We start from the raw sequence: 12,608 nt of genomic DNA on the forward strand, positions 1-12,608 counted from the left end.
TTCATAGAAAGGAAACGGGTCTGCAGTCTGTATTAGAAGATGTGCAGCTGATAGATCAGTCAGTGTGTGGTTTTATGATTCCTGTTATACAAGACTTGTTATAATGCAAACCTTTTGTTAGCTTATTGCAATACTGTTTTATAGAATACATAATGACCGGATTGTTGCTGAAGAATGGCTCTTTTGAAGTCAGGTTTCATCAGGGATGAGCTGGATTTACAACTAATTGATTTGTATAAAAAAAAAAAAAAAAAAAAAAAAAGAATGTTGGCAGGATACTTTCTTTATTCTTTCTTTCTAAATGAAAATGCAAGGCAAAATTCTGAGTCATTATCTTTTAATCTTCCATGCAAGTTGTTTAGTATTACAATTGTTTTAAGATACATAATGCACATACTCCCATGTTAATAGTTAACACAGTTATGACGGAAATGAGAATTAAGAAGAAAACAAAATGAAGTGACATACTTCTGAAGCCAGCATGCTCGCAGAACGAGGCCAGCCTGACCTGCTACAGCCGCTTGTGGACATGCAGGTTCTGATGACAGTTAGGGCAGGAGTGATGCGCATCTTTGAAGCCGTCAGCAAAAAAGGGTATAAGGCAGCACCCCAGAATGCACCTAAACAAGAATAGCAACAAACAGTCAATCAGTTCTCATATTGTGCAACAAGGTTTCCAAATATGTATTTGTTTTTTTTTAAACAAATTCTGACCCATGGTACAAAAGAAGTGTTTTTCCTGTCTCGAGCTGAGCTGTGCTTTGCTCTGTGTGCCCAGAGCCTGCCCTGACTGAGACCTAAATGAACCCATTTGCGGGGGACGGCAATGGCAGTCGATGGAACAGCCCAGTACTCAATGACAATGGTTTCCGAGGCTGGTGGGGTCTACCTACCTTCCTCTTGGCTCTCACTGTGTTTAGTTTGATCTGGCTAGGGAGGGAATCAAATTGTCAACTCTCACTGCATTGGAGAAGAAGGACATACCCAAAGAAAATGAACACAAAGCACATGAGCCAGGCGAACCCTCCGGCTTTGTATTCAACCTTGGTCTGCACCTGCTGCTGACAGTTGGAGCATCTCGTCATGCAGGGGGAGTCTCCGAGATTCGTGTTTATGATAACATAGGGCTGTTGAATCTGAGGAGCCGGGTACCCTGTGAACAGAAACACATGATTTCCTGACTGCAGTGCATGGTGCTGCTTGGCATGAAGTCACTGTTACTGATTCTAAACTGCAGTGCATGGTGCTGCTTGGCATGAAGTCACTGTTACTGATTCTAAACTGCAGTGCCTGGTGCTGCTTGGCATGAAGTCACTGTTACTGATTCTAAACTGCAGTGACTGGTGCTGCTTGGCATGAAGTCACTGTTACTGATTCTAAACTGCAGTGCATGGTGCTGCTTGGCATGAAGTCACTGTTACTGATTCTAAACTGCAGTGCACGGTGCTGCTTGGCATGAAGTCACTGTTACTGATTCTAAACTGCAGTGCCTGGTGCTGCTTGGCATGAAGTCACTGTTACTGACTCTAAACTGCAGTGCCTGGTGCTGCTTGGCATGAAGTCACTGTTACTGATTCTAAACTGCAGTGCATGGTGCTGCTTGGCATGAAGTCACTGTTACTGATTCTAAACTGCAGTGCACGGTGCTGCTTGGCATGAAGTCACTGTTACTGATTCTAAACTGCAGTGCATGGTGCTGCTTGGCATGAAGTCACTGTTACTGATTCTAAACTGCAGTGCACGGTGCTGCTTGGCATGAAGTCACTGTTACTGATTCTAAACTGCAGTGCACGGTGCTGCTTGGCATGAAGTCACTGTTACTGATTCTAAACTGCAGTGCCTGGTGCTGCTTGGCATGAAGTCACTGTTACTGATTCTAAACTGCAGTGCCTGGTGCTGCTTGGCATGAAGTCACTGTTACTGATTCTAAACTGCAGTGCCTGGTGCTGCTTGGCATGAAGTCACTGTTACTGATTCTAAACTGCAGTGCCTGGTGCTGCTTGGCATGAAGTCACTGTTACTGATTCTAAAATGCAGTGCATGGTGCTGCTTGGCATGAAGTCACTGTTACTGATTCTAAACTGCAGTGGGCTGCAGCAGGTCTCTACGACAGGGGTGAAGTTTCATTCAGCAAGGCATGCTGAAAACTTGAAAAACTTGCATATCTCAATTACTGTAAAGTCTAAATAAATAAATAAAAACAAGCAAAGACCCAGAATATCTTTAATACAAGAAAAGGGGGACTGTGTGATAAAGCTGCTCATGCTAATGAGGCAAGAAAAAAGCACTTCAATCGGTGTGTCGAGGACGGCAGCTTACCTTGTTGCATTTGTTGCATCTGCACTATTTGGCCGTGCATTGCTGCAGCTGGCAGGTGTCCCACTGGTTGCATTGGTGCTGGTTGCATTGGTGCCGGTTGCATTGGTGCTGGTTGCACCGGTGCTGCAGGGGGGGACGCATGTACAACAAGGTTGATATTCCCCCCCTGATTTGTTAGCTGGGGTCCATTCTGTGGTTTCATCTCAGGTAGAACTGAAGAGACATGCAATATACTGTATATAAATCCCATCAAGGTATCTGTTTTATATTACCGGGGGATGAACTTTAAAAAATAACTACAATAATGAAAGTGTGATGTATGACTATGGTAAACTAAGATGCACAGCAGCATAACGGTAGCCTGTAAGACAAAAAAACAAAAAAACAACACTTACTTCTTGTTGTCGTGATGGTGGTCTGCTGTTGGAAATCTGTCGGGGGAAGAAAGAAAGAAAGAAATACATAACTGATTTAATACATACCAGCCGTGGTTAAAAAGAAGCTTCTAAAGGCTGAACGCTGATATCCCCCTGGACAGGTACGCATGAGCAGAGTGAGACGTGGACGCCATGAAAGCAGTACAGAAACAAGGTACTGTATTAAAACTCATATCGAACTTCTCGGGTTATAATTTTAATATATTCTAAACTGGATGAAAAAGTTACGGTTTGCAATTATTTTCAAGTTCACTGAATTAAAGTGGACTTAGCTTAACTTTGGCAAACTTGGTTAAAAGTTTTTAGTTTAGCGGCGCCACGTTTGTGAGGGGCAGCAATGCCGAGAGGTCGCCATGTGGAGGCGCGGTTCAGCCTTCATTTTTACCGTATTGTACTTACCGTATTTTCTGGGACTGTACCAATGGGGAAGGAAGCACTTGTTGGTTTTAAAACAAATATTTATACAATGGTAATATGTTTTGGATTGATAAGGTTATTTTAAACACTGTTATTGATATCACTGTTATTTATTATTGCTGTGTGGGATTTTAGAAGGCCACTGTTAAGATTTTAAAGTATATTTGTTAATATTTTGGATTAGTCCTGGGCGGGATTTACCTCAGCTCAGGTATATAAAGCCAGAGCCTGGCTCAGTATGGAGGGAGAGGTTGAAAAAGAAGGTTGTGGCAGAGCTCTGCTTATTGTTAAAAACTAAACCCTGGATAATGAAGACAGGTTATTTACCTCTAGCCTATGTATAGGATATTTGTTTTGTTCATCTTGTTTTTGTTTTTTTTTTGTAATAAGTTATTAACTGTTCAAGTGCTGTATTCTATCTACTGATCAGATTAAGTGCAATCATTAATAAAACACCATCACTTTTTGGATAAATTCAATCTGTCTTTTTGACATTTTCCACCAGACCCTGGGTCACCCTAACTATATTGTGCTGTATCAGACTGTTTTTAATGTAATGGCTTAATTGCTATTTTTGTGAGTGGAGCGCTTTGGGATCCTTGTGATGAAAGACACTCTAGAAATGTGAATTGAATTGGATTGTACTGCACTGTATTGTATTGTACTGTATTGTACTGTATTGTATTGTATTGTGTTGTATTGTATTGTATTGTGTTGTATTGTATTGTATTGTACTGCATTGTATTGTATTGTATTGTACTGTACTGTACTGTACTGTACTGTACTGTACTGTATTGTATTGTATTGTATTGAATTGTATTGTACTGTACTGCATTGTATTGTATTGTATTGAATCATATTGTACTGTACTGTATATTTGGTTGCTTTGTGACGGGCTCCACAGGTTTGTCTTTATTCACTCTGATTTGTATTCTATTGGTTTGAAGCATCCTCAGTGGGAATGCATGAGATTCTAGAATATTTATACCATACCTTCGTGCTCACAATAGGCAGGAGGGCTGGAGGGAGACTGCATTGTGTTCTTTTCTTTTAAAAAAAAGATAATAATCACAATACACTTTAGTGTAACTAGCCAGTTATCATTGCACATGCATTATTAAAATCAAATTAAAACACATAACTTGTGTGTATTGGACCATGTGTAGGGATTCGAAACCAAACACCTGGATGTTAAAAAAACAGCAAATAATCAGTCTGTTTTCATAAAAAAAAAAGCTTTGTAAATATACACATGCACACACACACACACACACACTGCTGTGCACAAGTCTTAGATATGTTGCATTTTTCTACTCTGATGCATTATGGGCATCAACAATTTCCTCAAAGCCTCCACTAGTGTTTTCTACTATGATAACAATCTTGACTTGCATAAAGAAGGAAAAACATTGAGTGAAATAGCTCGCATCGCTCGATTTTCAAGGTGTGGTATCCGAAGCACAGTCAACAAGTACAGAGAAACATCATCTGTAATTGACAAACTCAGGACTGGAAGACCCTAAAAGCTGTCTAACAAGGATGAGCAATACTTGAAAATAATATCTTTCAGGAATAGAAAGAAGACAAGATAGAAAGATAGATAGATAGATAGATAGATAGATAATTAAACCAAAACATAATGCTAAGAGCGATGTTTTTAGTTAAGGTATTTAAAAAAACAACTTAAATAAAGCAGATTGAATAGAATAATAATATAAGCTACAATAGTGTATTAAATAAGCCATTTTCAAATACAATTTTAAGAACGTGCAATTAATGAGCTTATGTTTAAAAACACATTTTATATATGCGTAAAGCTATAATACATTTACATTTTCACAGTAACTGTTGGCAAAATAAACAATTAGAAAATATAAAATAATTCTGAAAAAAGAAAAGAACAATTGATTTGCCAGCTCTTCCTTGTCATTCTGCCTCACCTCAGCAGCTATCTAAAAAAAACCAAAAATTAAATATATATATATATATATATAATCTCCTATTCAACATCAAATGAGCCTAGCTTCCAGTTAAATCAAACAAAGTGAAATGGCAGGTGTTTAAAATGAAGATTGAGGGTTAGGTTTGATTAAATGAGAGTGTGCATCATAATGTAATACTGTTAAGAAAGGGGAGGTGGACATTAAAAGTGTCACATTACCTGTTACACAATCATTCTGGTTTGGCACGTTTTATGGAAATATAACTTCAAGCAGGACCATACCGAAGACTGGTGCCTCCAGTCTCCTCAAGGAGAGCGGCTGCAAGGGGGAGGATGGGGAAGGGGAGGAGATGGAAATAAAGGGGTACAGGGGCACACCCCTGCAGATCTTTGATTACAGACCAGTCAGGTGATTGGTGGGCTTTAAACAAATAAACAATAAGAACATTACATTTGTAATTAGTTGCCTTTAAAACCATCTGCAACACAATTTGCAATATTTTAATAGAAATAAGAAATGTCCATGCAGCAGTTTGGATCTTTGCAATAAAAGCCTTTATTCTCAAAAAGTTTTGTAGGCTGCCCTCCTTTAAATTGGTTAAAGCTCTTCTTTCTCTTTCCCTTCTGACTCTTCGATTGCTTGTTTTCTCTTTTCTTCATCTTCCTACAAAATAGAACAAAAATAAAAAATGGATTGGAAAAAAATTCTGGAAAGCTAGTGATGTTTGAGACTTGACTTGCACTGCCTGAAAATATATGCAACACAGCAACAGCTACAGCATACTGACAGGCTGTACTGAATCATGACTATTACAACCATGGGGGTCAGTCATTCCAGCTCAAGTGGACCAAATCGTGGGGAGGAGTTTCCTCCACTTGTGTTTGCTGGTGATACACAAACCACGTGAAGCATTCTGAATCGCCTGGTGTACTCTACAGGGGATGGCTGGAGGATCCGCTGGTCAGTTCTGGTGCTTGCGCATTTGTTACCAGCTCTAATGTCAGGAAATGGGACCCACCTTTGCCTTCTCTTCCTTCGCTAATTCCACCTGGTTTTCAACAAACTGAACGAAGGCTTCCAACGTCCTTTCACCGGTGTAGGTGACAATCTGTGAACACGAGAATGAACAGCATGTGCACACAGTAGAGGGCTGGAAACAGTTAAACGCATGAATGAAAAACATACATAAACTAAAGAATAGAAGACGCCCTTTATTGAAAAACTTAGAATGAGAAGATCGTCTGTAGTGCTTCAATATGACTGCTGGGTAACACTTTTAATTACTTACACATAATTGCAATGTTATGATGCATAGCTACAATGTACTTAATGTGGAAATCTTCTTGCTCTTTATATGTAAGTACACAATTGAATCAGAAAAGGGTTAGGGTTAGGATGTCAGGGTTAGGGTTATATTGAGTATAATAACATTGTAACTATGTAACTACGGTGTAAATACACTGTAAAGTGTTACTACTGTTTTATACATGGCAATGTGCTGCTCAGACAATGGGAGGGGAGGCAACCCTGATCTTCATCCCTGCTCCACAGTTGTGTTTTATTTATTTTTTTTACAGCTTAGCAGCTGTACTCATAAGCAAACAGTTTATCTGAATGTATGTTTTAGTTTTGACTGGGCGGCTCCCTCGTACCCTTTGGAATGACGTCGCGGGGAAGAAGGTGAACGCAGGGTGGCGCTCCAGCAGGACGGTGTGCACGTCGTTGGCAGTGCTGTCGATCTTACCAATGACCACGCTGGCGTGATCCTCAAACACCTTCCCCAGCTGCTCCCACACAGACAGCAGCTCCTTGCAGGCTGCAGACCACGGAGCATCTTCAAGAGAAAGCACAACACAGATCAGCAGGGCTCTCCCACAATGCAAGGGACGAGGGCTGAGGCTGGGTACAGCCAACACAGGTCAGCAGGGCTCTCCCACAATGCAAGGGACGAGGGCTGAGGCTGGGTACAGCCAACACAGGTCAGCAGGGCTCTCCCACAATGCAAGGGACGAGGGCTGAGGCTGGGTACAGCCAACACAGGTCAGCAGGGCTCTCCCACAATGCAAGGGACGAGGGCTGAGGCTGGGTACAGCCAACACAGGTCAGCAGGGCTCTCCCACAATGCAAGGGATGAGGGCTGAGGCTGGGTACAGCCAACACAGGTCAGCAGGGCTCTCCCACAATGCAAGGGATGAGGGCTGAGGCTGGGTACAGCCAACACAGGTCAACAGGGCTCTCCCACAATGCAAGGGACGAGGGCTGAGGCTGGGTACAGCCAACACAGGTCAGCAGGGCTCTCCCACAATGCAAGGGATGAGGGCTGAGGCTGGGTACAGCCAACACAGGTCAGCAGGGCTCTCCCACAATGCAAGGGACGAGGGCTGAGGCTGGGTACAGCCAACACAGGTCAGCAGGGCTCTCCCACAATGCAAGGGATGAGGGCTGAGGCTGGGTACAGCAACGACGGAGGCTGGTTCCCATCGGAGGAACGCACCTAGGGGAGGGGCGAGGGTGTGGTTCTGATGTTGTCTCTTTCCTAAGTGAAAGTTTCAGCTGCTGCCTTCAGCAGTGCTGGCCGTGTTTGAGGGTATATTATGTTATTTTCAAACACAGCAGGAAGCCGGCGCATCTCTCTCCTGTTAAGCGGATAATGAAAGGTACTTACAGAACATGACAAAAACGTTCCGGTCCTCATTGAAAACGACTCTCTCGAAGTTCATCCCGACCAGCTCCTTCACGGGGCCCTTGTCCCAGTTTTCAGGAATGGGTTCGCTGTCCAGCTTGGGCTGTGGCAAAAAAACAAATAGGAAATTCGTGATACCGGAACTGAGCGACCACATGCTGGACATTCCACTGCGGTGGATTCTTTCCCAGCTGCACTACAGTATCTGGTAACACTTTACATTAAGAGTCCATAAATCACTGTGTATTTACATAGCAGTTACTAAGTAAATACATGTGCACTTACACACAGTTACAATGTTATTATGCATAGTTACAATGTACTTAATGTGTAACTTTTTGCATGACATATTTAAATACACAATTGTATTAGAAAAGAGTTAGGGTTAGGGTTAGGGTTATATCGTGCAAACAAATTTACAGATTAAGTGCATTGTAACTATGCATAATAACATTGTATTGATGTGTAAGCACACATGTATTTACTCAGTAACTCTATGTAAATACACTTCATGTAAAGATACATAAACAAACAAAACAACTAATACCTTTGCTTTCCCATCCAGGTAAGTCCAGCAGAAGGTTCTCAGGTTGTGCGCAGTGACCTCGTCTGCTTGCATCTGGTACTGCACGTTGTCCGTCAGGTTTATAATGCGGACCGCAGGAGTGTCCACTTCACGAACATGGAAAACTTCAAAAATCCGTCCGTTCCTGGTTTCATCAGTGTCAACGAAAACAAACAGCACCTTCGGAAAATGCATCACAACGACGTGAACACCTGCAATAAACTGCTAGCACCTGGTACTGACATTCACACTGCAGTGATCTCACACCGCTAGCACCTGGTACTGACATTCACAATGCAGTGATCTCACACTGCTAGCACCTGGTACTGACATTCACACTGCAGTGATCTCACACCGCTAGCACCTGGTACTGACATTCACAATGCAGTGATCTCACACTGCTAGCACCTGGTACTGACATTCACACTGCAGTGATCTCACACCGCTAGCACCTGGTACTGACATTCACAATGCAGTGATCTCACACTGCTAGCACCTGGTACTGACTTTCACACTGCAGTTTGTTAAGTTTGAACTTATGCTTGAACCGCAGCTGCTACTCCTAGTATATATAATTGTATTGTATAATTCATAGTCATAGATACAGTAACTATTTGGATGAAAACACTATTTATTGGATGTGTCTGTCATGAGCTCCCAGTTCAAGTCAACAGGACTTACCTTTCCCCTGAATTCGACAGCAGCACTCTGGAATTCCCCGTGGAGTTCTCTGAAGTCGTCTGCTGTCTTGTTTGTGAACAGTAGAATGTGGCTGGTCACCAGGGCAGTAAAGATTTTCCCAGATGTCTAGCGGACAGAAAGAGCGAATAAGCATTGCCTCCGACAACACAAGAGTGTTGAACACACAAAGCAAAACTCTAATTTCAATCCCTTAGAATTAATTATACACATACACACACACACACACACACGCATGCACGCACACACACACACACACTGACACACACACATGCACACATGCACACACACACGCACACACACACACACGCACACACAGACACACTGACACACACACAGACACACACAGACACACTGACACATACGCACACACACACACGCACACACACACACACGTTGCTAGCAGCATCACACTGGTATTCCTAGTTACACAGCTACATACTGATCCCCAGTCACTATCCTGTATGCATCAAGTGCGGCTCATTCTTTAATGTATGTCAGTGATACAAACCTCCCTGTTGTACTCTGTAACGAGATCCATTTCAAACGTCCTTATAAACCTCACCAGACTGTCTCTCGATACTTCACCAGACATTTCATATGCGACTGGCTTTTCTTCTGACTGTAACAAAGCCGGAGATGGGTTACCCTTAATACAAGCACAGCTAAGTATAATAAACCACAGTGAAAGCATGGTGAAGCATAGGCAAGCACTGTAAAGAATAACAAAGCATGGTAAAGCATCTTTACCTTTTTAAATAACACTACAGCGTTTTTTGTGATGTCATATTTACTGAACACGTTTTTATTTTTTGTGACTCCAAAGGGCAGGTCTGGAATATCTTGCGCTGCCTCATAGAATACTTGAACTTCCCCCTTCTCCAGATCCTGTTTTAGGGTGAGAGGAAAAAAAGAGAAAAATGCTTTTAAAATCCCGTTGTAATATGGTACCTGCTACGCGGGATATTTTGAATAATCTAAGTCCTGCAATGGATTTCAATGCAGCTTCTTTACTCATCCCTGTTAAGTATTGTTTCCATGTCTCTGCAAAGCTGGCATACCTTGAAGAAGCCAACGATGACCACCTCAGCTTCCTCCACAAAGGCTTTGGCGTGATCCACGTCCTTTATCAGCACCGCACTGGGGCCGGTCCTTCTTTTGAGCCAGGTGACGATGGCCGAAGCTGATCTCAAAGCTGTGCAGCGTAGTCATATAGCATGATACAGTAAACAGTATAGGAGCTACAGTGAGTTACTAACAAATACCAATACATCGAGGGCTTCTGTCTCAAACCACGAGAGCAAAGCTGCAAACTGAAATGTCACAGAACCCCGGGTGCAGCAGTCCCTTTGTTATTTTATTTATTTGCACAGACTTTAAACTATTGCTCTATATATAGACAGAAAAAGTCGGACTGCAAGGTTTTGACGTCAAAACTGTGCTACACGACAACTCTTTGACGTCAAAACCGTGGAATTCTTTTCATGGGACAAGATGCAATTCTAGGTGCAATCCGTGTAATACAGAGCATTAAGTGGTTAATGCTGTTAGATAAACACAGAGCATTTAGAGGCATTTGAGTATGCAAGCCCCTTTACGAGCTGAAGAACATTAGTGAGCAATGTCCATAGTCTCACAAGCTGCTACCATTTGGATCAGGTCTATATAGCAGAGGCTGTTTAAGGCTGGTCCTAAGACACTGCTGTGGTTCTCTCTGTTGATAACACTTTACACCAGGTGTCTCTAGTGGTTGTGTACTTTCAACACTAATGCATGTTTAAGCACATAATGATAAGTGGGTTACAGGATGTACCTGGACATGTTACAGGGTTCTCCCTGTCGCCCGAAATGAAAAACCGCAGCGCCGGGAAGTCTGTGACTCCAAGCTCTTTGGTGAGCTCCTTCTCTTTGGAGACGTCGATGGTGCCCAGCCGGATCTTAGAGGACTCGTTCCTCAGCTGGGCTGCGGCGCTCGCAAACTCCAGAGAGAGACTCTGTGACTCTCCAGACAGGGGGGCGTCTGGGAAACGCAGAGCAGGAGAGAGATTAGAGTACCCAGAGAACACACCCGTACACACCCATCTACAGCAGCAAGACAGCGGCACAGCAAAGCATGGCAAAGTGTAATAAAGCACAGTGAAAGCATAGCAAAGTGTAATAAAGCACAGTGAAAGCACAGTAAAGTGTAATAAAGCACAGTGAAAGCATAGTAAAGTGTAATAAAGCACAGTGAAAGCATAGTAAAGTGTAATAAAGCACAGTGAAAGCATAGCAAAGTGTAATAAAGCACAGTGAAAGCATAGCAAAGTGTAATAAAGCACAAGTAAACCATGGTAAAGTGTAATAAAGCACAGTGAAAGCATACCAAAGTGTAATAAAGCACAGTAAAGTGTAATAAAGCACAGTGAAAGCATGGTAAAGGGCAGGTATAGTAAATCATATACATAAACAAGGCAAACCATGATCAGCTATGGTAAACTACATCCATAGCACTATGGGGGTGGCTCAGTCCACAGTACCATTCACTAATGAAATCAAAGGAACAAAGTGATAAGACCCCAGATAACAGATAATAAAAGGCTCACATTTCTGGTGCAGCATTTCAGTGCTGTGTTTTATCAGCCTGCGTGTGTGAAATATATTGACTCTTTCACTTAAGCTTTTCAATGAAGTCTTTGTCTGGATAGACTCAGCGGCAGGTCACGTTTGCTTTCCATTTTTGGAAGAGGCTAAGATTGAGAAGTTTGATCTTGCTATTGTAGGTGTCAGATACACCGTGTATAGAAATCAAAAGATATAGTAATCTAGTTTTCTATTGCGGCATATACAATATTTACTATTCCTTGAAAATAATATGAGAAAAAAAGCATATTGTGCTTGTGCAAAGAAAACTCATACTGTCTTTTATGAATGAGTATGAATTATTAACCTTACAACAGGGAGAGATTCCCACCACTGTACCTCAATTTATAACTAAGCAACCTCTTACAGTGCATTTTACAAACCCCACTTTGAGCACCGAAGGGCTCCCTGGGGACTGTTATAACCAGACAGTGGGGCAATCCCATCAGCACCAGAGAGACCCACCTACAGCCAATGGACACACTTCACACACAGTAGAACAACACAGCAGTGACAGAAAGCAATTTCAGTTTCCTCAAGCAAACCCCTGCAGTGATCCAACATGCAACGCACACACTGACACGCACATGCACACACTGACACGCACACACACACGCACACGCACACGCTGACACTGACACTGACACAGCTCCAGGTACTTACGAAAGTTCACCAGCAGGTGTTTATGCTGTCTGAGGGCCTGCTCAAAGTTGCTTTTTTTCAGCTCGAGAACGCCCTTCTCCTCCTTGATTTTTTCCTTCTTCTTGGTGGTTTTGGGAGTTTGGGTCTGATTCTCTGCCAGAGCAGCCAGGCTAACGGCTGCCAACACAGAGAGAAAGAGCAGCGTCTTCATGGTAGCAGAGCAGAGCAACAGTCCCAGTCACCTTGTCAAGTCCTCCCGGCAGAGGAAGGCATGCTTTAGT

The 12,608-nt window shown here is 42.5% G+C and overlaps 2 protein-coding genes across 3 annotated transcripts; both read right to left on the reverse strand.

The window, feature by feature from the left end:
• Nucleotides 1–277: 277 nt before the first annotated feature.
• On the reverse strand, nucleotides 278–4,236 carry LOC117418246 (lipopolysaccharide-induced tumor necrosis factor-alpha factor homolog). 2 transcript variants are annotated; one of them, XM_059035363.1, is made up of 5 exons: nucleotides 4,167–4,236; nucleotides 2,715–2,750; nucleotides 2,320–2,532; nucleotides 985–1,153; nucleotides 278–620 (listed from the first exon to the last, which is right to left on the reverse strand). In XM_059035363.1, the coding sequence occupies exons 1-5, from the start codon at nucleotides 4,207–4,209 to the stop codon at nucleotides 512–514; spliced, it is 570 nt and encodes a 189-aa protein (XP_058891346.1). In that variant the 5' UTR covers nucleotides 4,210–4,236; the 3' UTR covers nucleotides 278–511. The 2 variants fall into 2 exon arrangements, with proteins under 2 accessions (XP_058891346.1, XP_058891347.1); XM_059035364.1 differs by lacking the exons at nucleotides 2,715–2,750; nucleotides 4,167–4,236 and adding an exon at nucleotides 2,802–3,578.
• Nucleotides 4,237–5,647: 1,411 nt separating this feature from the next.
• On the reverse strand, nucleotides 5,648–12,606 carry zgc:136472 (uncharacterized protein LOC678514 homolog). The gene is made up of 11 exons (XM_059035366.1): nucleotides 12,349–12,606; nucleotides 10,877–11,083; nucleotides 10,125–10,258; nucleotides 9,814–9,951; nucleotides 9,575–9,685; nucleotides 9,046–9,171; nucleotides 8,347–8,544; nucleotides 7,782–7,902; nucleotides 6,769–6,950; nucleotides 6,135–6,224; nucleotides 5,648–5,779 (listed from the first exon to the last, which is right to left on the reverse strand). The coding sequence occupies exons 1-11, from the start codon at nucleotides 12,536–12,538 to the stop codon at nucleotides 5,714–5,716; spliced, it is 1,563 nt and encodes a 520-aa protein (XP_058891349.1). The 5' UTR covers nucleotides 12,539–12,606; the 3' UTR covers nucleotides 5,648–5,713.
• Nucleotides 12,607–12,608: the final 2 nt, after the last annotated feature.

Source organism: Acipenser ruthenus, chromosome 13 (assembly GCF_902713425.1).
Source record: "Acipenser ruthenus chromosome 13, fAciRut3.2 maternal haplotype, whole genome shotgun sequence".
NCBI classification, from domain to species: Eukaryota; Metazoa; Chordata; class Actinopteri; order Acipenseriformes; family Acipenseridae; genus Acipenser; species Acipenser ruthenus.